Source organism: Bubalus kerabau, chromosome 17 (assembly GCF_029407905.1).
Source record: "Bubalus kerabau isolate K-KA32 ecotype Philippines breed swamp buffalo chromosome 17, PCC_UOA_SB_1v2, whole genome shotgun sequence".
Lineage (NCBI taxonomy): Eukaryota > Metazoa > Chordata > Mammalia > Artiodactyla > Bovidae > Bubalus > Bubalus kerabau.
In genome coordinates, this window is record NC_073640.1 from 16,340,339 (window position 1) to 16,362,744 (window position 22,406).

At 61.0% G+C, this 22,406-nt stretch overlaps 2 protein-coding genes across 5 annotated transcripts in view; one reads left to right on the forward strand and one right to left on the reverse strand.

Annotated features, from left to right (window-relative positions):
- Positions 1-6,954, forward strand: part of JPH3 (junctophilin 3) — a 74,759-nt gene extending 67,805 nt beyond the window's left edge. The window contains exons 3-5 of the mRNA XM_055551833.1: positions 3,016-3,140; positions 4,128-5,026; positions 6,591-6,954. Of these exons, the coding sequence (XP_055407808.1) occupies positions 3,016-3,140; positions 4,128-5,026; positions 6,591-6,671 (1,105 nt within the window). The 3' untranslated portion in view covers positions 6,672-6,954. The remainder of the gene's footprint in view (positions 1-3,015; positions 3,141-4,127; positions 5,027-6,590) is intronic.
- A 9,239-nt stretch (positions 6,955-16,193) lies between these two features.
- The window catches only part of KLHDC4 (kelch domain containing 4), a 32,365-nt gene continuing 26,152 nt past the window's right edge, over positions 16,194-22,406 (reverse strand). For all 4 annotated transcript variants that reach the window (XM_055551984.1, XM_055551987.1, XM_055551986.1 and 1 more), the window contains 5 exons: positions 20,645-20,720; positions 18,659-18,867; positions 17,839-18,241; positions 17,268-17,387; positions 16,194-16,705 (listed from right to left, as the gene is read on the reverse strand). In XM_055551984.1, coding sequence (XP_055407959.1) covers positions 16,494-16,705; positions 17,268-17,387; positions 17,839-18,241; positions 18,659-18,867; positions 20,645-20,720 — 1,020 coding nt within the window. In that variant the 3' untranslated portion in view covers positions 16,194-16,493. The remainder of the gene's footprint in view (positions 16,706-17,267; positions 17,388-17,838; positions 18,242-18,658; positions 18,868-20,644; positions 20,721-22,406) is intronic.

Sequence of the window (22,406 nt, forward strand, 5' to 3'; positions counted from 1 at the left end):
TGGGTTGCATTTCCTCCTCCAGGGGATCTTCTCAACCCAGGGATTGAACCTCATCTCTTGCGTCTCCTGCATTGGCAGGCAGATTCTTTACCACTGCTGCTGCTAAGTCACGTCAGTCATGTCCAACCCTGTGCGGCCCCATAGACGGAAGCCCACCAGGCTCCCCCCTATCCCTGGGATTCTCCAGGCAAGAACACTGGAGTGGGTTGCCATTTCCTTCTCCAATGCATGAAAGTGAAAAGTGAAAGTGAAGTCACTCAATCGTGTCCGACTCTTAGCGGCCCCATGGACTATAGCCTACTAGGCTCCTCCGTCCATGGGATTTTCCAGGCGAGAGTACTGGAGTGGGGTGCCATTGCCTTCTCCACTTTACCACTGCACTACTTATTATATATATACATACACACTATTACACACACACACATGCTATTATATATGAATACACAGAATTATATATACACACACCGATATATATATTCACACACTGTTCTATGTATATACACACTATTACATATATATTATATATATAATATATATATATATACACACACACACTCTGAGTTATATCTCAATAAAGTATTACTACAAAAGCCAGCCCCTGGCATATTCTGGAGAAGCTGCAGCATCAGCTGAGGCGAGCCCCGGCCCACGGGCAGGTTCCAAGGGAGCTGGCGTCCTGCCCCGACCACAGCCCTCTCAGCTATGGAAGCTTCCTGCCTTACAGGAACCAGGTCACACCGTCAGTCCAAGATGGTGTGAGTCTTGGACCGTCGGTCCAGTCCAGCGTGTGTGGGGCTGTGGGGCCTCATGGGGTCAGACAAAAACTGTGGGCCCCTGCTGAGGGGAAGGAGGAAGCAGGTGGAGCACTTCGAGTACGATTTCAGGGTGTCCTGGTCTCCAGGTCGGGGTTTCCATGAAGGGGTCGCTCACCGGGTCCCATGCGGCAGACAGACAGAGAAGGAGGGGGAGACGTGGAGGGGAGCTGGCTCACCCGATGGGACCCCCGCAGCCGGAAACCCTGCCTTGGTTCTTGCCCCTCTGTCCCCAGGGCTCTGGCCCCAAGATGGGCCTGGGTGGCCGGGGCCTCACAGTGGCCCTCGCCGGGTCTGACGTGACCCTGCCAGTTCTCAAAGTGAACACGGGCCTCGGCCAGCCGTGCCCTCATCAGGGCGGACGGGACAGCCCCTGAGGGCCACAGACATGCCCTGTGCCTTCAGGGGTGCAGGTGGGGGACACCCCGCGGGAGCCCGTGGGCTGCAGCCATGGCTCATCAACTGATGACAACCGATGAGCTCCGTGTTCGAAATTGGTCCCGCGTTACTGGCTCTGCCGCCCCCCAAGCTTCCTGCCCCTCGTCTGTCATGATGACAACCACGGGTTCCCCTAGGGATCGTCCACGGGGCGCTGCTTCTCCACTTCCACTCCGAGGGGCCCGGGCGGCAGCCACACTGAGGGACTCGGTCTTTCCCCGTTCGGAAACTGTGTGAAGGGAAGAATTTCCCCAACACTGCACTTTTACGGTTAATTCTGTCTTAGCGGCCGGCTTCCAGGTGAGACGGCGGGCTGGGGGGCAGGGGGAGCCTGGAGGCGGCTGCTCTGGGTCCTGCACTCCTGCTCACGTGATGACGTGCACACTCTCTGTGTATGTCACACCCTGTTTTTTTCTTGTAAACTCGTCCTGGTTAGCACAGGGGCATTCTGAAAAAAACAGAACCCTGTGGCTTACAAGGAGTGAGGGGTCTCCAGGTGGAACCCATGGAGCGGGTCCCATGGGCACTGAGGGGTGTGTGGCCAGGCTGCTCAGAGCACTCCGGGGGAGGGAGGAGGCCCCTTGGCGGGGCAGGCTGCAATCGTCTCAGGGGACTGGTGGTTGGGAAGCAGGCCCCTGAAGCCAGGACAGGAGGCAGGAACAAGTGGAACCCAGAGGCAGGTGAGACCCTCCATCTGGGTGACCCAGCCCTGCCCCCAGCGTGTCTCATGCGGACTCAGCTGGGGAGGGACAGGTCCGAGCGTTGGGCCGAAGGCTGTCCTTCTGGAAGTTTCTGGGCCGTACATCAAGCTCATTTGGAGTTGTGGCTCCCGCATCCACCCTGGGGTGTGAGGTCCCCACGCTGGGCCTGTGCCCCCACATGAGGGCAATGCCATCACCAAATCCGAGCGACTGCGGAGAACCATCACCCTGAGTGCTAAGGGAAGTCGGGCCTCACCTTCTCTCAGCGCCTGGAGACCATGGCTTCCACCCACGTTGGGAGGTTTTCTCAGACCCCCTAGGTGTGTCTCCTCCACGTCCACAGGGTTGGCAGCACCAGCCTGCGGAGGCACTGTGGTGGCCGGGACAGGGTCTGGGGGGAAGAAATGCTGGGCTGGGGGCCAGGGGCCAGCAAACCCATCCTGTCCTGTGACCTGGGAACAGGAGCTGCGCAGCTCTTGGCTCAGCACCCCTTCACACAGGGTGGGACAGAGGCTAAGCAGTCGCCTGGGGCAGGTCAGAGCTGGTGTGCAGGCAGGCCACACTCCTTGGGCCCTGGCACCCTCTCTATGCCAGGCTGGCGGGTCCTGCCCCTTCCTACTCCAGGCCGGCCACCTGGAGCATGGCCCACTCTGAGCGCTGGTGGCGGTGGCATCAGTTCAGTTCAGTTCAGTCGCTCAGTCATGTCTGGCTCTTTGCGACCCCGTGGACTGCAGCATGCCAGGCTGCCCTGTCCATCAGGGAATAGCCACCCCCAGAATCCCCGTCTCTGGTCAGGGCCACACTGAGCACCAGCCCACCCCTGGAGGCTGAGACGAGTCAGCCAGGGGTCTAGTCTGTGGCCAGGACCCGGGGAGGAGGAACACTCCTCAGGCAGGACTGGGCTCGTCCCAGGCCAGGTTCCACTCTCGAGTGTGGCCTGCCCTGTGCCCGCAGCGGCTGGAGGGCACCGAGGCCCTGGTGGGACTGTGTGGGTGAGTGAGGTGTCAGGCACCCTGTCCTGGCCCATCCTGGGCCCTCATTGCCCTCCCGTCTCCCCCACCCAGGACTTCCCACTCCCGGGCCAAGGCGGAGGCAGCCCTCACCGCGGCCCAGAAGGCCCAGGAGGAGGCGCGCATCGCCCGGATCACTGCCAAAGAGTTCTCCCCTTCCTTCCAGCACCGGGAAAATGGTGAGTCCGCGTGGCCAGGGTCCCTGGATGTCTCCCACGGGCTGTGCCCCAGAGCCCCCTGCCAGCCCACTGCATTCCTCCTGCCTGCCTGTCCCCCAAGACTCCGGTGTGCTCTGCACCCCCCAGGGCTGTTCTAAAACTCTGTCCCTGATCTGCCCGACCAGGTGGCTGCCCGCCACACAGAAACTGTGACCACTGAAGCCCCTAGCCTGCTCTTCAGTCCACATTTAAACATCAGCAGCCACACATGACCGAGCTGGTGGCCGAGCTGGTCAGTGAAGCTCGGAGACACTCAGGGGGTGTCCACCTGTGCTCTTGGAGCGGGGAGTGGATGAAAGGAGTTAGAAGCCCCTCAAGTCAGCCAGACCGGGGACCCTCCTCCCTCCTCGGGAGCAGGGGGGTGACTGGTCCAAGGGTCTGCCCAGGCCGAGGTCCTGGCAGCCCACCCGCCACCCTCCTCACGCAGCTCAGGATCACTCCTCTAGATGCACGTCTCCCAGAGCGACTGGACGGCTCTTGAGGTGCTGGGGTCGGATCTGTCCTGGGACTACCCTCTGGAGCTCTGCTCTCAGTCCTGCCTTCACAGCGGCCTGGAGAACCCCAGGACCCAAGATGGGGCAGGGGCAGTGGGACTGTCACTTAAACTCCACGTCCTGCCTTGCAGAGGGTCACCCAGCACAAGACGTTCTGTCCTCGGCAGGAATGCATGGGGGTGCAGCCTGGGGATGCAGTCTCGGGCCTCGGGTCACCTCTGCAGCTGGGGGCCACCCCATCATCCTGATCCGGTCACCCTCAAAAGTGTCCACAGATGGGGATGGGGGTCTCCTCGGGACTTTGAGAACACTGTCCTCCCACTTTCTCTGCCCACCCCCCCCCACCTGCTGGCAGGCAGTGAGTGCTGCCTGGCCCAATCCTGGTCCCCTCTGGGCCTGAGCACAGAACCCCCGAGTAACCTGCCCGCCGGCACCTGTCTCCTCCCTGCCACAGGGCTCGAGTACCAGCGGCCGAAGCATCAGCTTTCCAGCGACGACATCGAGGTGACCTCCACGGGGACGCCCCCGCAGCAGGAGAGCCCCGAGCTGTACCGCAAGGGCACCACCCCCTCGGACCTGACCCCCGACGACAGCCCCCTGCAGAGCTTCCCCGCCAGCCCCACGGCCACCCCACCCCCGGCCCCCGCCGCGAGGAACAAGATGGCCCACTTCTCCCGGCAGGTCTCGGTGGACGAGGAGCGGGGCGGGGACATCCAGATGCTGCTGGAGGGTAGGGGAGGGGACTACACCCGCAACAGCTGGGCCGAGGAGAAGGCCGGGGGCTCCCGCGGCGTCCGCAGCGGCGTCCTCCGCAGCGGCCAGCCGGCCGATGACTTCCGCACCCGGGGCGCGGGCCACAAGCAGTCCGGCAACCCCAAGCCCCGGGAGCGGCGGACGGAGTCCCCCACCACGTTCTCCTGGACTTCCCACCACCGGGCCGGCAACCCCGGCCCCGGGGGCCCCAAGCTGCTGGAGCTGGACGAGGAGAAGCTGAGCAACTACGAGATGGAGATGAAGCCCCTGCTGAGGATGGACTCGTACGCACAGGACGTGCACCCCCCGAAAAGACGCTACAGCAAGGGGGCCGCCGGTCGGGGCCCCGGGGAGGACCACCGCCCCGAGGACCGGGCCTTCGGGGCCCAGAGACTGCGGTCCAAGTCCCAGAACAAGGAGCACGCCAGGCCGGCCCCCTGCGCGGAGCCCGCAGTGCAGAGGCTGGAGAGCCTGAGGCTGGGGGACAGGGCGGAGCCGCGGCTGCTGCGCTGGGACTTGACCTTCTCCCCGCCCCAGAGGTCCTCGCCCGTAGCGCTGGAGTCTGACGATGAGAACGGGGACGAGCTCAAGGCCAGCACAGTGAGTGGGCACCAGCTGTCCGGAGCGGGGTCGGGGATGGGGGGTGGACGGCGAGAGCCCGACCCCGCCCATCCAGCTCTCAGGCCCCTCCCCCGCAGGAAGCCCACCTACGGGGATTCCCCATCTGCCTCTGACAGTTCCATGAGAGGGTTACTCCCCCGGGCCATCTTTCCAGCAAAAGCGCCTGGGTGGTTCTGAAAGCTCCCCCAAAAGAAATGGGCATCCTGGAACGCCCACCCCCAGACCTTACTCCAGCTTTCTCGGACCTCTCCCCCTGCTGTCCTCACCTTTAAGAAAAGTTCTGTGTCTTGGACGGAAACCCAGAGGCCAGACAGAGCAGGTGGGACACAGGCGTGTCCGCTCCTACGTGGGTGAGATGGATACAGTGCCTCAGGCCCCTGGGATCAGATACCCAGGGCGGGGCTGTGACCCAGTTTCCTCGGGCCTGTTGGGGGTGGGGCGCCTCCTGCTCAGCTGTGAAGTCCACGTGGTCTCCTGCATGCCCCCCGCGGAGGGCAGGCAGTTTGGAGGAGAGGACAGAGACCTGGGCCAGACTGAGCGCTGGGGCTCTTGCACCCCGGAGGGACCCCCCCCCCAGGTCCCTTGCTCCCCCCACCCCTGGCTCCCACCTGGAAGTAGACACTCCCTGCCTCCTCGACCTCATGGCGGCAGGCAGGACCCATGAAACTTCCAACCACGGCCCAGCGGCTGACAGATGCCCGGTGTGACCAGCCCTTAGGGCCCCTCGCAGAGTGCCCAGTCCCCAGCAGCCAGTGTGAGCCTGTGTCCGAGTGGAGGGCTGTCCTGAGACACGCCCGCCCTCTCTGAACCCAGGTGGTCCTCACGGACCAAGCGCCCAGCTCTCCTTCAGAAACGTGTGTGGTGTGTGTGCACACGCACGCGGTTAGTTTAGGAAGCCGAGCAATGGGCAGGGTGGGAGATGCAGGAAGGGCTTTATACTTAGCCCCCTGAACCGTGCTCCTGCTTTAAAACCTCTTAAAGCGCGTCTTGGGTGCTTTAAGACAAAGCTACTTACGGGAGCACCACCACTGCGGAACCCTTCCATGGAAGGGCTTCCCACGGAGACCTGGGGTGGCCAGGGCAGCCACTCTGTTTTTTCCTGTATAGCCCTGGGGCCTGCAGAGGGTTGAGGTCCAGGGAGGGAAGGGCTGGGGTCCGCGTGCCCTGGTGGGCTTCGTGTCCCAGGATTGCACAGGGGGCTCCCGGCGGCTGCACACCACAAGCCTGTGGAGAGGACTGGGAGAGCTCCGCCCTCCCTGGGTTGGGGCCACGCTTGGGTGGAGGGGCCGCTTCTGAAGCCTGGTTGTGCAGAGCTGGAGGCAGCGACACCGTAGGCCAGGGAGCGACTGTGTTCAGAGACCCGGGGCAGGAGAGGTGCGGGCCTGAAGGGCTTCAGAGTCCCGACTTGGACGCTCGTGGGAGCCTCTGACTGGTTCCTCAGCGATCCATGTCCGTCCCCCCCAGCCCCCTGGGAACCCCTAATTTGGCTCAGGAGGAGGGGAGCGGCCTCAGGCTCACCTCACCTTTTCTCCTTCTGTTCCAGGGCTCTGCGCCGATCCTGGTTGCCATGGTGATCTTGCTAAACATCGGAGTCGCCATTTTGTTTATTAACTTTTTCATCTGAGATTGTCACGTTCGCAAAAAACAGTTGGGGTACAAACGGGAGACGTTTCAAAGCGAAACAACAAAAGGGAAGGCTCGTCACTTGGACACCCAATGACAACTTCCGAGTCTTTTCACAGAACCACACGATTGGGTATTACTCACAGTTTGCCTTTTTTTCTGGGTAATGTTTTTTGGATTTTAGCCACAGTTCCTTGCTTGTATAACACTATGCTGTGTGGCATGGCAGAAGGAGGCCAGCACGCCGACCCTCCAGCTTGACGTGGAAAGAAAAGGGATCCCGGCAAGTCCACGGCAAAAAAAAAAAAAAAAAAAAAATCGTCGTCGTCATCACACTCCATCTGGGACGTGGAGGGGGCAGCCTGGGCAGAGGATGTGGTGGTCCAGCCGTGGGGGGCTGGGACGGGGTGGGGCGGGGGCCATCAGCTGGGGATGGGCCGCACACAGGGAGTCCAGTAACCCTGCGTTCCTGTTCTGGACGAGTGGGTGATAGGCGTGGGCATCCCCCTGGGCCTTGTTCCGTCTCAGACCTCTGCTGCACACGAGGAGCGGAGGCAGGCATCTGCCCTCTCTCCTGCCCGTGAAGCCATCACACCCCGGTCCCTGGCACTGCCCCACGGCCCTCCTCGCGAGGCCGCCTCCCCACACCGAGTCTTACAGCCAAGTCCTTATTTTTCTCACTGTCTCTCCCTCTCCCACCGACCCAGGCTCCCAGGGCTGCTGCGCAGTGGACTGGCACTGGACGCAGGAGAGGGGGAGCACTGTGGTTGGGGACGAGGGAGAGGCCTCGCGGGGACAGCCTGCCGTTGGGCCTGGGCCCCAGCACGTGGCATTTGTGCACTGCGGGCGCAAGATGACTGTCCAGGCTCCTGCCGAGGTCCACAGTCCTGGCTCCTGCCGAGGTCCACAGCCCGGTCGGCCCCCACGCCACGTGGTCCTCTCTGGCTGTCTCTGAGCCCGCAGTCTCCACATTCTCATCCTGTGCCTGCCTCCACTGCCCCGGCAGACACGCGTTTTCTTCCTAGATGCCTCACGCGCACTTGGAGGCTGGTCGGGTCCCAGGACAGGAATGTGGTCGCAACCCAGGGGGGCTTGACAGCTCCTGAGCAGTCATGACATATCCACCTCCAGAATATGCAACGTACTTGTTTCAGCCCCGCAAGACCAGGTTCTGGTGTGTCTGCCGCCAGCGCTGTCCACCGTCCAAACTAAACACCAAGGTCCCAGACCGTCTGGGTGCCCGCCTGGCGGGCCACGTGCGCGGATGCGTGTGTGGGGCCCGCACTCAGCCTGGGAAGGCCCAGGGCTTGTCGCCCGTGGGCTCTGCTTGCTCTGCTTCTGTTCAGCTGTCTCTCTGCTGCGTTTCGAGCAGATTTCTTTACTACACTGCACTGGATTGCTATATTTTTAACCAGAAATAAACTAAAGATTAGAGCATGTTCCAGTTAAATTCAGTTCTTTTTTTTTTTTTTTTTTCTGTTACAGACTCACCCCCTGTTCCTTTTCCCAGTTGGGTTGAGTTTGGGGGTCTTCTTCGGGGGAGTGGGGGACACAGGAGAGGGAGGGAGGATCTGCAGAAGATACATTTCTGATGCTGTTACATTCTAAAGGGATGTTCCATGTTTTTGTACATCTTTGGTTCTATTTTTTTTTTTTACTACCGCGTGGTTGCCGCAGCCCTGGAGAGAACCAAATAAACATGCCTGCTCCTCGCAGCTCCGCGCGTCGTCTGTGCTGGGTGTGTGTCCTGTGATTCCGTCCGCGACACTTGGTAAAGGTCAGAGACCTCTGGTACATTCCGGGCACTGCAGGACACAGATGGTACCCGTGCAGGCAGGTACCCGCACAGGTTTTCATTCACATGCAAACACCCTGAGCCGCGTGCAAAACAGGGGCAGCACAAACGCCCATCATTCGAGGCAGGGGTCTCACCGCAGGCAGGCTGGCATCCCATCCCGCGTCCGGCTGCCGGCAGCACCCCTGAAAAGCGGAGCAGCGCCCGCTTGAATGGCTGCCATTTCCCTGCACCCAGGGAATCCCAGGTGGGTTCCGCCAAGACCATCACACCCTGGGGCTGACGGGCTCCGCAAGCTAGTTTTTAACCAGTTTCCAGACTGTGGTCAAAGACCGGACTGCCCCGCAGGCCGGCCGGTCAACCTGTTGGCACCCCGGGTTTCCCAACAAGCACATCCACGGGCTCCCTCCGGGCCAGGCCGGCTGACCCGCCACTGCCGGACACGTCCCTGGTGGACACGCGGGACAGGGAAGAACAGGAGTGGTGGCAGCCCCAGTGGTGTGGAGCGCTGGCAGGCTTTAATTAACCCCAGAGCAGCCTCGCGAGAGGCATCTTGTCCCCTGACAGCTGCTTCTGAGCTCAAGTTGTGAAAACCAGGGCAGAGAAACCGAGAGACCTGGGCTGCTCGGCTGGGCTGTGGAGAACGGGGCGGGGCCGCCCCCACGCTGGGAGCTGGAGCTGCATCCAGACAACCGACAGGGAATATGGGGTCCGTGCAGAAGAGCTCGGTGTGGCTGCAGGAATGCAACTGTGGGCCCGCTTCCCTGCTGGACGCCCTCCGTGGGGGCTCTGTGGGAGCATAAGGGCACTCTCCACTTTCCCACCTTCAGGAAGCCCACGACTCCCTCGGGAAGTGTGCAGAGCGCAGGGCGGGTGCCCAGACTCCTGGACGGCCCGGTGAAAGTCCCCCAGTGTGCTGGCCTGTTCATCAAACGGCTCCCTTTTATTTCTAGAGTTCCACTTTGGACAGTAAGTCATATGGCCACCCCACTTAAAAACCCAAGAGAACATTCCCGAGAGCCCCAGGGAAAGGTCCAGGTAACAAGCCTGGGACATGACGGACTTGTTGAAGCCGACGAATGTTGGGGAGAGTGAAACGAGCTGCCTCTGTCTTTCGCCCTTTCTTAGTTTGGGTTTTCCTGACCCAGCAGCAGGACCGGGCCTGCGGGTCCCCCCAGGCCCCTGGGCGGACGCCATCTCCTCTGGGTGAAGCTCAGCTCACCCAAGGGCTCGCCTCCAGCTCTTCCTGCTTTTGTCTCGGAAACTTGACGTACAGTGCCTGCCACACATCATAACCCCTGTGCCCACGGCCACACGTGGCCAGCTCACGACACCCAGCTTATACTGTCCTGGTGTCATGAGTCTCATGGGGGACACGGGTTTTCTACCAGGCAGTTTGGTAAGAGGAGGACCCCATACAAGGGCGGAGTGACGGGCAGCCAGGCTGAGGCTGGCCGGTCTTGCTCTGCCCAGAGCTGCCCACATCAGGAACCCGGCAGGAAGCAAGACCAAGAAACCACAGGCCCCAGTTACCAACCATGTCTCTGACTCAGCCTGAAAGGAAGCAAGCGCAGCTGCCTTTGTCTCTGTAAAACCAGAGACAAAGCCGTGCTTGCACCGCGTGTCCATGAGCCCAGGAACACTACCTCTGGGACACAGACTGTGCCCCCACACTGGGGATGTGAAGGCGTGGGCACAGACTCACTGCGGTACTGGCCACCCAAGGGAGCAGCAGGACAGAGACAGCAAGGCCAGGCAGGGGAGACCAGAACAGGAGGACCCCATGAGGGCAAAGGAAGGAGGACACTGCACTGAACCTGCCCCATGAAGGGAAGCCCCTGTTCTGTACAGGAGAGCCCCAGCTCAATCCAGGCAAATCCCCTCTCCTTCTAGGAGAAACCCCTCTCCTTCAGGGGAAGCCCCTCTCCTTCAGGAGAAGCCCTTCTCCTCCAGGAGGACCATCACCTTCCAGGAGAATCCCCTCTCCTTCCAGGGGAAGCCCCTCTCCTCCAGGGGAAGCCCCTCTCGTCCAGGAGAACCCTCACCTTCCAGGAGAATCCCCTCTCCTTCCAGGGGAAGCCCTTCTCCTCCAGGAAAACCCTCACCTTCCAGGAGAACCACTCTCTTTCCAGGAGAAGACCCTCTCCTCCAGAACTCTCACCTTCCAGGAGAATCCCCTCTTCTTCCATGGGAAGCCCCTCTTTTGCCAGGGGAAGACCCTCACTTCCAGAGGAAGCCCCTCTTCTGGAGGAGAACTGTCACATTCCAGGAGAATCCCTTCTTCCAGGGGAATCACCTCTCCTACCAAGGGAAGCCCCTCTCCTCCAGGAGAATCCCCTCTGCTTCCAGGGGAAGGCCCATTCCTCCAGTAGAACCCTCACCTTCCAGGAGAATCCCCTCTCCTTCCAGGGCAAGCCCCTCTCCACCAGGGGAAGCCCCTCACCTGCAGGAAAACCCGCACCTTCCAAGAGAATCCCCTCTCCTTCCAAGGGAAGCCCCTCTCCGCCAGGAGAATACCCTCTCCTTCCAGGGGAAGCCCCTTTGCTGCCAGGAGAATCCCCTCACCTTCCAGGGGAAGCCCCTCCTCCAGGAGAATCCCCTCTCCTTCTAGGGGAAGCCCCTCTCCTTCCAGGAGAATCCCCTCACCTTCCAGGGGAAGCCCCTCTCCTTCCAGGGGAAGCCCCTCTCCTCCAGGAGAATCCCCTCTCCTTCCAGGGGAAGCCCTTCTTCTACAGGAGATCCCCTCTCCTTCCAGGGGAAGCCCCTCTGTTTCCAGAGGAAGCTCCTCTCCTCCAGGGGAAGCCCCTCTCCTCCAGGAGAATCCCCTCGGCTTCAAGGGGAAGCCCCTCTCCTACAGTAGAACCCCCACTATTCAGGAGAATCCCTTCTCCTACCAGGGGAAGTCCCTCACCTTCCAGGGGAAGCCCCTCTCCTCCAGGAGAATCCCCTCGGCTTCCAGGGGAAGCCCCTCTCCTCCAGGAGAATCCCCTCAGCTTCCAGGGGAAGCCCCTCTCCTACAGTAGAACCCCCATTTTCCAGGAGAATCCCTTCTCCTACCAGGGGAAGTTCCTCACCTTCCAGGGGAAGCCCGTCTCCTCCAGGAGAATCCCCTCTCCTTCCAGGGAAAGCCCCTCTCCTCCAGGAGAATCCCCTCTACTGCCAGGGGAAGACCCTTTCCTTGAGGAGAATCACCTCTCATTCCAGGGGAAGCCCCTCTCCTCCAGGAGAATCCCCTCTCCTTCCAGAGGAAGCCCCTCTCCTCCAGGAGAATCCCCTCTACTGCCAGGGGAAGACCCTTTCCTTGAGGAGAATCACCTCTCATTCCAGGGGAAGCCCCTCTCCTCCAGGAGAATCCCCTCTCCTTCCAGAGGAAGCCCCTCTCCTCCAGGAGAACCCTCACCTTCCAGGGAAGCCCCTCTGTTTCCAGAGGAAGCTTCCCTCCTCCAGGGGAATCCCATCTGCTTCCAGGGGAAGCCTCTCGCCTCCAGGCGAATCCCCTCTTTCCACGGGAAGCTCCTCTCCTCCAGGAGAATCCCATCTCTTTCCACGGGAATCCCTTCTCCTCCAGGAGAATCCCTTCTCCTCCAGGAGAATCCCCTCTGCTTCCAGGGGAAGCCCCTCTCCTCCCAGGGGAAGCCCCTCACCTCCCAGGGGAAGCCCATCTGCTTCCAGGAGAATCCCCTCTCCTTCCAGGAGAAGCCTCTCTCCTCCAGGAAAAGGCCCTCTCCTCTACGACAATCACCTCTGCTTCCAGGGGAAACCCCTCTCCTCCAGGAGACTCCCCTATCCTTGCACAGGAAGCCCCTCTCCTCCAGGAGAATCCCACATGCTTCCAGGGGAAGTGCCTCTCCTCCAGGAAAATCCCCTCTGCTTCCAGGGGAAGCCCCTCTGCTCCAGGGGAAGCCGCTCTCCTCCAGTAGAACCCTCACCTTCCAGGAGGATCCACTCTCCTACCAATAAAGCCCCTCACCTTCCAGGGGAAGCCCCTCTCCTCCAGGAGAATCCCCTCTGCTTCCAGGGGAAGCCCCTCTCCTCCAGGAGAATCCCCTATCCTTCCAGGGGAAGGCCTTATCCTCCAGGAAAATCCCCTCTGCTTCCAGGGGAAGCCCCTCTCCTCCAGGAGAATCCCCTATCCTTCCAGGGGAAGGCCTTATCCTCCAGGAAAATCCCCTCTGCTTCCAGCGGAAGCCCCTCTCCTCCAGGGGAAGTCCATCTCCTTCAAAGAGAATCCCCCCTCTCCTTCCAGGGGAAGTCCCTCTCCTTCCAGGGGAAGCCCCTCTCCTCCAGGAGAATCCCCTCTCCTTCCAGGGGAAGCCCCTCTCCTCCAGGAGAATTCCCTCTCCTCCAGGAAAATCCCCTCTGCTTCCAGCGGAAGCCCCTCTCCTCCAGGGGAAGTCCCTCTCCTTCAAAGAGAATCCCCCCTCTCCTTCCAGGGGAAGTCCCTCTCCTTCCAGGGGAAGCCCCTCTCCTCCAGGAGAATCCCCTCTCCTTCCAGGGGAAGCCCCTCTCCTCCAGGAGAATTCCCTCTCCTTCCAGGGGAAGCCCCTCTTTTTCCAGGAGAATCCCCTCACCTTCCAAGGGAAGCCCCTCACCTTCCAGGGGAAGCCCCTCTCCTTCCAGGGGAAGCCCCTCTCCTCCAGGAGAATTCCCTCTCCTTCCAGGGGAAGCCCCTCTCCTCCAGGAGAATCCCCTCTGCTTCCAGGGGAAGCCCCTCTCCTCCAGGAGAATCCCCTATCCTTCCAGGGGAAGGCCTTATCCTCCAGGAAAATCCCCTCTGCTTCCAGCGGAAGCCCCTCTCCTCCAGGGGAAGTCCCTCTCCTTCAAAGAGAATCCCCCTCTCCTTCCAGGGGAAGCCCCTCTCCTCCAGGAGAATCCCCTCTCCTTCCAGGGGAAGCCCCTCTCCTCCAGGAGAATCCCCTCTCCTTCCAGGGGAAGCCCCTCTCCTCCAGGAGAATTCCCTCACCTTCCAGGGGAAGCCCCTCTCCTTCCAGGGGAATCCCCTCTCCTCCACGAGAAGCCCCTCTCCTTCCAGGGGAAGCCCCTCTCCTTCCAGGGGAAGCCCGTCTGCTTCCAGTAGAATCCCCTCTCCTTCCAGGGGAATCCCCTCTCCTCCAGGAGAATCCCCTCTCCTCCATGGGAAGCCCCTCTCCTTCCAGGGGAAGACCCTCTCCTTCCAGGGGAAGCCCCTCTCCTCCAGGAAAATTCCCTCTCCTTCCAGGGGAAGCCCCTCTTTTTCCAGAATACCCTCACCTTCCAAGGGAAGCCCCTCACCTTCCAAGGGAAGCCCCTCTCCTTCCAGGAGAATCCCCTCTCCTTCCAGGGGAAGCCCCTCTCCTCCAGGGGAAGCCCCTCTCCTCCAGGAGAATCACCTCTCCTTCCAGGGGAAGCCCCTCTCCGTCCAGGAGAATCCCCTCTCCTTCCAGGGGAAGACCCTCTCCTTCCAGGGGAAGCCCCTCTCCTCCAGGAGAATTCCCTCTCCTTCCAGGGGAAGCCCCTCTCCTCCAGGAGAATCCCCTCTGCTTCCAGGGGAAGCCCCTCTCCTCCAGGAGAATCCCCTATCCTTCCAGGGGAAGGCCTTATCCTCCAGGAAAATCCCCTCTGCTTCTAGCGGAAGCCCCTCTCCTCCAGGGGAAGTCCCTCTCCTTCAAAGAGAATCCCCCTCTCCTTCCAGGGGAAGCCCCTCTCCTCCAGGAGAATCCCCTCTCCTTCCAGGGGAAGCCCCTCTCCTCCAGGAGAATCCCCTCTCCTCCAGGACAATCCCTCTCCTTCCAGGAGAATCCCCTCTCCTCCAGGACAATCCCTCCCCTTCCAGGGGAAGCCCCGCCCCTTCCAGGGGAATCCCCTCTCCTTCCAGGGGAATCCCCTCTCCTCCAGGACAATCCCCTCTCCTTCCAGGAGACTCCCCTCTCCTTCCAGGGGAAGCCCCTCTCCTTCCAGGAGAAGCCCCTCTCCTTCCAGGGGAATCCCCTCTCCTCCAGGAGAATCCCCTCTCCTCCAGGACAATCCCCTCTCCTTCCAGGGGAATCCCCTCTCCTCCAGGAGAATCCCCTCTCCTTCCAGGGGAAGCCCCTCCCCTTCCAGGGGAAGCCCCTCTCCTTCCAGGGGAATCCCCTCTCCTTCCAGGGGAATCCCCTCTCCTCCAGGACAATCCCCTCTCCTTCCAGGAGACTCCCCTCTCCTTCCAGGGGAAGCCCCTCTCCTTCCAGGAGAAGCCCCTCTCCTTCCAGGGGAATCCCCTCTCCTCCAGGAGAATCCCCTCTCCTCCAGGACAATCCCCTCTCCTTCCAGGGGAAGCCCCTCTCCTTCCAGGACAATCCCCTCTCCTTCCAGGACAATCCCCTCTCCTCCAGGACAATCCCCTCTCCTTCCAGGGGAATCCCCTCTCCTCCAGGAGAATCCCCTCTCCTCCAGGACAATCCCCTCTCCTTCCAGGGGAATTCCCTCTCCTTCCACGGGAAGCCCCTCTCCTCCAGGAGAATCCCCTCTGCTTCAAGAGAAGCTCCTCTCCTCCAGGAGAATCCCCCCTCTTTCCAGGGAAGCCCCTCTCCTTCCAGGAGAATCCCCTCTCCTTCCAGGAGAATCCCCTCCCCTTCCAGGGGAAGCCCCTCTCCTTCCAGGAGAATCCCCTCACCTTCCAGGGGAAGCCCCTCTCCATCCCAAGAACTACTCCATCCTGGGTAATTCTGTCTGTCCAGGAGAGCCTTCAATCTGTCTAGGGTGTCCCCCTTCATCCTAGGTTACCCACTCTGTCCAAGGGAGCCTCCTGTCACTCCAGCGGAGCCCCTTTTCTGTCCCAGGTACCCCCTCTCAGTCTAGGGGAGCCCCCACCCTATCCAAGGGAGCCCCATCTTTTCAGGGGAGACCCACCTCCATCCAGGGGAGTCCCGAGTCCCCTCTCCGTCCAGGGGCCCTGCACCCGTTCCAGGGAGCCCCTTCACGGGAGGACCGCTTCTCCATCCAGGGGCCCCTCTCCACCCAGGGAGTCCCCCCTGTCTAAGGGAGTCCCCTCACTGTCCAGGGCAGTTCCCCCTCAATCCAAGGGGAGATTCCTCTGTCCAGGGGCACCACCTCCCCACCCGGGGGCCCTGCTCCATCCAGGGGATCCCCTCTCCACCCTGGAGTGCCCCCACTCCGTCCAGGGGAGCCCTGTCTCCACCCTGGGGCATCCCCTCTCCACCCTGGGAAACACCACTCCATCCAGGGGAGCTCCCTCTTCACACAGGGGAGCCCCTCTCCACCCTGGGGAGGCCCCTCCCTGTCCTGGGTTGCTCCCTCTCCACCCAGAAGGGCCCCCCTCCGTCCTGGGGAGCCCCCACTCCATCCAGGGGAGATCCTCTCCATCCAGGAGGCCCCCACTCCGTCCTGGGGAGCCCCCCCTCCACCCTCTGAAGCCCCCTCTCCATCCTGAGGAGCCCCCCTCCATCCTGGGGAGCCCCCACTCCATCCAGGGCAGATCATCTCCATCCAGGGGGCCCCCACTCCATCCAGGGGAGCCCCCCTCCACCCAGGGAAGCCCCGACTCCACCCAGGCGAGTCCCCTCTCCACGCAGGGGAGCCCCGTCTCAGTCCTGGGGAGCCAGTGAGAGAAAGGGGTGGAGCCCATCCAAAGGTGGGGAGGGGAGGTGGGCTCACCAGCCAGCCAGCACAGCACGGAGCAGGCAGGAGGCCCATGGAGGGCCCAGGCAATGCTGACACGGCAGACACACCAGGAGACCCCAGGCCAGGCCCGACGGCACAGCAATCAGACCACCCACCGGCAGGCACTTTATTTTCCAAAGAACTAAGAAAATTGTACAGCAAGCGGTAGGGGGCTACCGGCACCTTTTAGACACGAATGAGACAGCTGACCGTGCAGTCAGGCAGAGCTGGACTCCTGCTCCTGCCAAGGGAAGCCCCGTGAGCCCCGCGTCCCACCCAGCACTGCACCGTGGACGCAGCTCACCCTCACCCTCACTCCGGCCCCGACCTGCCAGAGGCCCAGCCAGATGTGCAGCACAGAAGAGGGGCAGTGCCTCGGGCCAGGTCAGTTTATTTTAAGCCGCAGGGAACCGCGCCTCCCTCAGTCCATCTTCCAGCAGAGCCGTCGTAGAAGGCCTGGGCCAGGACCTGTGCGGCCCTCAGCACCCTCCCCTCCGGGGCGCCGGGCCCGACGCTGTCCCGCGCACACCTCAGCCAGTGCTGCTCCGTCCTGGGCAGGTAGTCTGCGAACAGCTCGCCAGGTGCCACTGAGGGGTGCTCCTCTGGTGGGGAAGGAGAGAGAAATATGTTCAGTGAGGAAGGGGCCCACGTCCTGCGGAGCGAGCGTGTGAGCACCCCACTTCCATGGAGGACTGCACGAGGAAAGAGCACAGGCCCCGCTCACAGCAAGTGCTCACACGCCCTCCGCACAGTGAGAAACACGCACGCCGGCTGCCTGCCTCGGGGGCACATCTACACAGCAAAGTGAAAGAAGTGAAACAAAGTGTTAGTGGCTCGGTCGTGTCCAGCTCTGTGTGACCCCGTGGTCTGTAGCCAACCAGGCTTCTCTGTCCAGGGGAGTCTCCAGGCAAGAATACTGGGGAGGGTTGCCATTTACTTCTCCAGGGAATCTTCCCGACCCAGCGATCGGACCCGGGTCCCCTGCATTGCAGGCAGATTCTTTACCATCTAAGCTACACAGCAAAGTAAGCTTTAACAAAAACTTAGTTAACTTTAAAATCTTGTTACCAAAAAAAGGAGGGGAGCTGTGAGTTCGAGGCAGCGGGCCCCTCCCCTGGCCCCAGGCTCCTCCCCTCCCCCTCCCCCCAGTGTCCCAGCACTCACCCCCGCCCTCCTCGCCGCTCTCCTCCTCCTCCTCCTCCTCGTCCTCCCCGCCACCTTCGGCACCCTCGGCCTCCTCGCTGTCCTCATCCGAGTCGGTCTCCTCCAGCCACTCCTGAGATTCTTGAGGCAAAGGGGAGAACCAGTGTCAGCGCGGCTGCCCCGAGGACGCCACCCTCTGCCTAAACACCGGGACGTGAGCGCGGGGCCCACCCGGCATGTCTGGGGCTCAAGGCCAACACCTCATCCCTGCCTCTCACAGCAGGGCTGGGCGGGGAGGCTGTGCTCCGAGACAGGAGGGTCTCTCAGCCACTCCAAGCCTCTCCCCAGACTGAAGATCTGAAGGTACTTCAGCCTCAGCTCAGGACTGAGCAGTGGCTTGCCTGTGGTATGACAGGGCGGTGGGGAGGAGGGTCCACTCCAGGCACACAGGGCCCCTTGGGGAGAACAGGCGTCCAGGCCACACTGCCTGGGGCGGGTCCGGGGCTCACGAGTGGTGTTGGGGTGAGCCCATGCCCTCCCCGGGCCTGCAGGCACTCTCTGTGGGCGCAGGGTGGACGGCGCTCCCCCTCACCTGGGTCTGTCTCTACCAAGATCGTCCACTCCTCCATCTTATGGAGGTCCAGGCAGTAGAGGTCACTGAGGGTCACCTGGCGGTCGCCGGCCTCAAACATGCCACCGTAGAGGTAGAGGCGCCCGTGCTTCACGGCCAGCATGGCATTGGAGCGGGGGCTGGGCTCCACCAGGGCGATACCTGCTTCCTCGGAGCCGTCGTCGTCATCCGACTCCAGCTGTCCCGCTGCTCCTGGGGCAGCGAGCACCTGTTTGATGGTGACCACGGTCCCGTCCTCTGAGACCACCTCCCTGACCACTTCCAGGGGCTCCTGGGCACTGGGCCCCTTCGCCACCTGCTTGTCGGCGCCCCCGGGCTCCGCCTTTCTGCCCCGCCTGCGCCTCCTCTTCTCCGCCTTGGGCCCCTGCGGATGGAGAGCGTGCAGCACAATGCGGGGAGCGCTCAGGTGTCAGAGGACCCCCGCGCCCGCCCTCGTCCCGGGCCACACCCCGCCAGGGTGACCTCTCGGAGAACCGAGCCACAGCACAGCACTCACGCCGTCCGACCCCCATCAGAGGCGCCAGGGCACTTTGTCCGGAGCCAGTCTTCCCCACGGGGTGGACCGCCCTCCTTTTTGGCCCTAGGGCTCTGTTTCTGAGGCCCCCGACCTGATGCAGCCCCAGGACAGCAGCCCGAGCCGCACTCCCAGCCTGTGCTGGCAGCAAGGGCAGGGGCGACCTGGTCCCCGCCTTCAGTGATGGTGAAGACGGTGACGATGGCACTACAGAGCTCCACAGACCCAGGGACAGGGGAGGTGTTGCAGGCCGGGGGCCCACGCTACCTTCAGCTGCCCTGCGAACCAGCGGTTCCTGACGGGGTCGTAGAAGTGCAGGTCGTTGAGGAAGTCCCCCTCCAGGCTTTCCTCCTCCTCCTCGTCACACACCCCTCCGAAGAGCAGCGTCTGGTGGTTTGGGGCCACAGCCACCGAGAATCCGGACCTCGGCGTGGGCTTGGCTCCAGAAGGGCTAATCCGTGTCCACGACCACTTGCCTGCCAAGGAGAGGAGGTAGGGACCCATGGACCTGCAGGAGGGCGCAGCCATGGTCTGTGCCTCCTGGGCCAGCCACCCCAGAGGTCGTGCGTCCTCGAGGGCCAGTCTACACAGAGGTCGCCCGTCCACACAGCCTCCGACATTCGCCTGGCGTACTGAGCAGGTGCTGTGAAGGCAGGGGTGAAGAGGAGGCCCGCCTACTGGCTCTGGGACCCCGCACACCACGCCCTGGGGCAGGCCAGCACTGCAGTCCTGCCCTCTGGGTGGGCACTGGGTTTGCCAATAATCCTCAAGAGGGGGTTGGGCGTGGTACGTGAGGGAGTCTCCCCAGCACATTTAGAGAAGGACAGGGATGTCTTTCTGTAATGAAGCGACCCACAGCAAGCATCCCCTGGAGGCGCGACCCCAGTTGCATGCACCAGCAGACCATAAGATCACTCATGATAACCAGCGTCTCAGTGTTTAAATAAGAGAAGACTGTCAGCGTGCCTCACATGAGGTCGGGGGGGGGGGGGGTGTGCTCCCCCAACTATGGAAGGGCTAGGGTTCCACTGCCTAGAACACAGTCCCCTTTCAAGTGCAGGCTCGCTGACGGGTGGAAGGGGCGCTACACTTTGGCTCCACGTCCCCATCACCTCTGCACCCGAGAAACACCTTGTACTGAAAGAACGTCACAGCAGGGAGGACGACAGGCCCCTGCCCAGCAGGCCTCTGGCCCCACAGAGACGCGCCTCCCAGGGCAGGGAGCGGCCCAGGGCCACACAGGCCCCGTGCCCTTAGGTCTCTCTTCCACCATTGGCACCACGCAAGCTAACCGCCTCCCCCGCAACCCCCACTTCTTTTTTTGAGAAAAGCCAGTATAAAGCACTGTTATAGCAATTAAAAAACCTAAACTGGTATGTAGTGCAGGGGATGGCTGTAGGGTGGGGAGGAGGCAGTGGTTTCTCTCACCAAATCACTAGTTTTTGAGCTTTAAAAAATGAACAGTGGGAAGACACCTAAGTGACTACCGAGAGAAGAAACGGATGAAACAAGATGCAATACATATACACAGTGGAATATGACTCAGTCATTAAAAGGAATGAAATAATGCCATTTACAGCAACACGGATGGACCCAGAGATGATCATACTGAGACAAATATCATATGATATCATTTACATGTGGAATCTAAAAAGAACAATACAAGTAAACTTACTCACAAAACAGAACAGACTCATAGACATAGAAAACAAATTCAGGATTACCAAAGGGGAAAGTGTGGAGGGATAGATTAGGAGTACGGGATTAACAGAGACACGTCACTGTGTGTAAAATCAACAGAGACCTACTGTGAGCACAAGACCTCATTCAGTATTTTACAACCTATAAGAAAAAACCGTCTGAAAAGCAACAGAGATACTTAGCTATAACTGAATCGCTCTGCTGAGTACATGAAACTACACAACACTGAACATTAACTATACTTCAATTAACAAGAAAGAACAGTGGTGACTTAACCCCACCATAAGCCTTCCAGGAGTCTACTTCCCACCACTGAGCAGGAGGAGTGAGAGATGACACAGGCACCGTGGATGGACCGACACCACCAGGGTTTTCAACTCTGCATCCTCGGTGCCCCGGAGGGGATGTGGGAGCTGTTGGCGAGGTGTCTGCAGGCCTGCCCGTGGGTGAGGGGGCACGTGTAGGGGCTGCCCACCAGCCCCAAACCCTCTGCCCACCTTCCCACCGACACACAGCCGCCCACGTGGCTTGTCCCTGGCACAGCGCACACACCTTCACTCCCATCCTCAGCCTTCAGCAGGAACATGTCAGAGTGCTGGGTGCCTCTGTCCACATCTTTCCTGACTCTCTGCAAAAGGAACAGGGAGCCGTGAGAACAAGTGCCACACCACGCCATGCACAGCCCCTCAAACTCGTGGTCCCAGTTCCTGTGGAGGCGACTCGGGAGCCTTCACTCAGATCAGCTTCAAAATCTGAAACACGACAAGTTCCCTCCAAGCCCATCCGCACAGACAAAGCCCTCTGCTAAGGGTTATACCTGTGACCGAGAGGCGAGCGCGGCTCGGGGTGGACGGGCTGGCGCGGGGACCTCTCCTGTCATCACACAGACACCCTCTGCCTTCACCCCACGTGCCCTCCATCCCTGTCACCTCTGAATATCAGGACTCAAGCTGTGGTCCAAGGACTGGATGAAACTGTGCAGACGCCGGCACAGCCGCTCAGAAGCTTCGCCAAGCTCTCAGCAGCACCGCCTGCCTCACACCAGGCCCACGGCCCGGGCAGACACGTGGCTCTCTAGAGCACACCCAGTGTGCACACTGCATCTCTCCGTCAGGGCACAGGCGTCTGGACGGCGACCTGGCAGATTGGCTCTCCTGGGGGCTCCAGCTGCTGGGGGCAGCAGCTTTTACTTCCAGGCCTTTGTCCTTCAAACTCCCGATTTTTAATAAACTCTTAACTTCAGAATATTTCTACGTTTACAGAAAACCTGAGCAGCTGGTACTGAAAGTTCCCATATGCCCTGCACCGTTCCCCTTCCTGTAATCCCCTGACTTCGTGGGTGTGTGTGGCACCATCAATGAGCCACACTTGAGCCCATGGCTCACTCACACTCCTGTTCTCCCCAACATCCTTCTCCTGTCCCAGAGCCCACCAGGCTGTCGTGGATCCTTAGGCCTCCTGGGCCATGAAGACTGCTCAGACTGGCTTGTTTCTGGTGACCCTGATGTTGAGGAGTGCTGGTTGTGTGTCCTGTAGAGCGCCCTCCACTGGGACCCGTCCGACACTGTTCTCATGACTGGACAGGCTGTGGGTTCCGGGTGGGGTCTCAGAGGGCAAGTGCCCCTCCATCCCACCCTACCAGGGGTGCGTGCTGTCACCGTGACCGCCACAGCAGACGTGGACCTGGGCCACCTGGCTGAGGTGTTCACCAGGTTTCTCCGAGGTCCAGTCACTGCCCCCACCCCAACTTTCCAGCCTGTCCTCGTGGGAGGAGCGTCCCTCTGTGCAGCCCCTCTAACGGGGGGTGGGGGTTGTGCCCCACCTCCTGGAAGGTGGAGGGTCTGCCTTGGGGTGGAACAGTGCACAGGGCGTCTGCCTCTCCTCCTCGTGTATGAATTTATTCAGTCACTGGCTTGTCATCTGGCTTGCACCCGTGCACCATTGGGTCTCCTCTGGGCTACAGTCTGACACCACCTGATTCACTCCGCTGCTCACATGCCTCCAGCTCTGCCCCTGGGGACCCTCTAGAGCGGGTTCCAGGCCCATGATGTACCCCACTGGTGCAGATTTCTTGAGTTTCCTGGGATCCAGCATCGTTCACACACTCCCTGCCCCAGTTCTGGAATTGGCCACTTCCCCGCAGAGCCCTGGGACTTCACTGGACAGTCCTTGAATCCCAGGTCTGGGTGCAAGGCCTTATCACTGGGCGGTATGGTTTTGTTCTCTCAGCCGAAGTGCACATAATTCGTCTTGTCTTGTTTACTAATGAGTATGTGTTGTGTTCACTGTAAAGGGAAAAGCTATTTTCCTTTCA